Source organism: Poecilia formosa, unplaced genomic scaffold (assembly GCF_000485575.1).
Source record: "Poecilia formosa unplaced genomic scaffold, Poecilia_formosa-5.1.2 Scaffold651, whole genome shotgun sequence".
NCBI classification, from domain to species: domain Eukaryota; kingdom Metazoa; phylum Chordata; class Actinopteri; order Cyprinodontiformes; family Poeciliidae; genus Poecilia; species Poecilia formosa.
Window position 1 is genome coordinate 21,790 of NW_006800590.1, and position 3,175 is coordinate 24,964.

General features: G+C 40.7%; 1 protein-coding gene across 1 annotated transcript in view; it reads left to right on the forward strand.

Moving 5' to 3' along the window:
- The first annotated feature begins 930 nt into the window (after nt 1-930).
- The window catches only part of ube3a (ubiquitin protein ligase E3A), a 12,184-nt gene continuing 9,939 nt past the window's right edge, over nt 931-3,175 (forward strand). Inside the window, exons 1-2 of the mRNA XM_007542027.2 lie at nt 931-1,239; nt 1,766-1,810. Coding sequence (XP_007542089.1) covers nt 1,163-1,239; nt 1,766-1,810 — 122 coding nt within the window. The 5' untranslated portion in view covers nt 931-1,162. The remainder of the gene's footprint in view (nt 1,240-1,765; nt 1,811-3,175) is intronic.

A 3,175-nucleotide genomic window follows, 5' to 3' on the forward strand; every position in this document is an offset into this window, starting at 1 on the left:
AAATGAACCCCCATTTTTTTGTCTTGTGACAAAAAAAATAAACCAAATTATTGCTGCTAAATTTTCACAGTGTAGTTTTACAAATGACACAATGGCCATTATGACTGAACACTAATTATATTTTCATCAGACCACATGGTATGTCTCCAGAAATGAAGGTTTCTGTCCCTGTGTGTGTTTGCAAACTGCAATCTAACTTGTTGATGTTTCTTTTGGTGAAATGACTTCCTCCTTGCTGAGTGGCCTTTCAGTCCATGTGGATACAGACAGGTTTTACAGTGGATATTGACACTATTTTCCCATCACGTCAAACCAGAAAATATTGTGCTCCAGGTGTCTCCTTAAAATACATCCTGGGTGTGTTGTGGATTAAGTCAAATGTCTCAGTTAACCTATCACAGGCTTCTCAAGCCATGACATCATTATCTAATTCAAATTCAAAAATACGTTATAGTGCCTCAACATTTAGATAGGTAGTTGTCATTCTGAATGCTAAATAAGTACGTCTGACATATTTTTTCCTCATCATTGTGACTGTCTGCAACTAGAAATATGTTTTATGGTTTAACTTGTTTTAATTTTGTGTAACCAGACTGTTGTGTGTTGCATTTCTACTCAGGTCCCTCTTGAAAATGAGATCTATATTTCAATGGAGTTTTACCAGGCTTAAAAAAGGAAGGAGAATTTTGGTTATTCTAATTGAAGTTTGGTCTAATTTATCTCAGACAGTGAGAAAAATGTGTCGTTTTATTCGTTATATATAAAATTCTGGTTTTCAAGTATATTTCATATGACTTAAGATTTGATTCCTGAATACATTAACTTCTTAATAATATTTTATTTATTAAGAAATTATAGTGATTCAACTGTGAAGTTGAGTCCAGTCCCTGGAGTTGTGATCCAGGCCAGCAGGTCTTGAAACTGGCGCGCGGAGCATTATGGGATACTTGGTTAACTGGTGAAGTCAACATGGCTGCGGCTCTCAGGCAAAGGATAGAACCTGCAGGAAGAAGGCCGTGAATGAAGCCCGGTACACACACAGCTTCGCCGCCTCTATAGTGGGCTTAAAACCGCCGCGTTCGCCGATTTCTACCCCGCCTGCGGAGGGCCGAGACACTCCCAAACAGCAGCAGATAACAAACAAGTGAGGATAAAGTCTCGTATGAATTCCGACGAGAAGGAGGACTGTGAGTGTGCGACACCACAGGCCGAGACCAGCCCCGCCAGAGGAGCTGTTAGGTGAGGAAACCGAGAGGAGGGAGCCGGGGCTGCCGGGGAGGAGCAAACCGATCAATAGCTAGCCTGCTAGCTAGATAGCTGTTGCTGCTAGTTGCTGTGTGGCTGCAGACCCTCTGCAGCTGCTGTTCTCCCTCAGGTTTGGTTGTTTAATAAGGATTATGTTCTGTACAGACATTGGCGAGAGGAATTCTGCACACAATGCAGCTGGAGCTAAGAAGCCTGATAGATTTGGTATGTTAACCTGCTGGGTCAGCGTCAGAGAGAATCTGTCCGTGACATTTGTCTGACTGACTTCTCTGACAATGGCTGCGAGATTTTCTACAACACAGCAGTTACCACTTATTAATCGCGGCACTACGGTGATATATCAACAGAAATGTGCTACTGTACCCATAATTCAGTAGACGACAAGACCAAGTCTGGTTCCTCTTTTTCTTAGTAGGTTTACATTGTGGTTCTGCATCAGAACAGCTCAGATGAGTCAGTCAGTCTTGGCTTTAAATCTTTGTTTTCTCCTTTTAATTAGAGAACAAGAGGAGCCTGACATAGAAAACCCAGAAGCAAGCCGAATGTAAGTAAAATATCTGTAGTTACACATTTTCATTCATTCTATTTCCATTCCTCCATTCAGAAACACCAATTTCAGGACATGGTTGCTCACCGAAGACCTAATACAGTGAACCTCAGGTGTTATGTCTGGTTTTTGTGATGTTAAAAATGAGACCAGACACCTCTGCAACATGATGCTGCCACCACCTTACTTCACAGTTGGGACTGTGTTTTGAGACTTGAAAGCTTCACCCTTTTTCCTCTGGATGTAAGGAAGGACATTAAGACCAAACACTTCAGTTATAGTTTTATCAGACACTGGGACATGTCTCCAAAAATTAATTAAACTGTCCTTTTGGTTTTGGGTCAGAACTTGATGGTTTGGTATAATCTGTAGAAATGTTACTGATGGGCTTTAGGCATCCTATCTGACCATTTTTTGGTCTGGTCTTGTTTTAACAGTTACAGTAGGGTAAATATTTGATACACCACCGATTTTTCAAGTTTTTCCCTCATCCAAAGAATGAATAAGTCTGTAAAATTCATCATAGGGACACCTGAACTGTGAGACAAAATAAAAAAAATTCCAGACAATCCCATTGTATGATTTTTAATTATTAATTAGCATGTTATTGTCTGAAATTAGTACTTGATCTCCTAGCAACCAGCAAGAATTCATTCTCTCACAGACCTGTTAGTTCATCTTTACAAAGCCCTTCTGTCCTCTGCTCATTACTTGTATAAGTACACCAGTGTGAACTGGTTAACTGTATTAAAAACAACAGTCTTTAATACAGACAACCTAATTTTTAAACATGGTAAGAATTCACCTTAAAGCTGAGCTTAAAGTTTTGAAACAAAACACCATGCAAATATTTTCACTGATATGTTGTGTACCCAGGGGCGCCGCCAGGAATCTTGGGCCCCCTGACAAAAAATTAGATTGGGTCCCCCCTGCGCAGCTGCTGTTACAATTTTTTGAGTCTATGTGACCCATAAAAAGCATCACAATTTTAAAGGCTTGCAACTTACTTTCTTTGGTCCAATGCTGATACTAGCACAATATTTACTGCTCATGAATTTTACATCCAACAATCTGCATACAGCAGAGGTTCCCAAACTGTGGGGCGCGCCCCCTAGGGTGGGCGCCGTGTCATTGCAGGGGGGGCGCGGGAAGCCGTCTGGATGAAAAAAAAACAAACAAAACATGAACACTGTATGCGCTGGGTTTTTACCTTAGAATGGCCAACTCTCTGTTATTCCTATGTCAATTTGATACAGTAGAGGCTTCCACACTTCCCATATTTGTGTCCTTTGTCACTTTTATCAGCAGTTAAAACTGTTTAATCCGTTGTTAACATGTTGTAAACTGTTTGTCCGAGCCGCC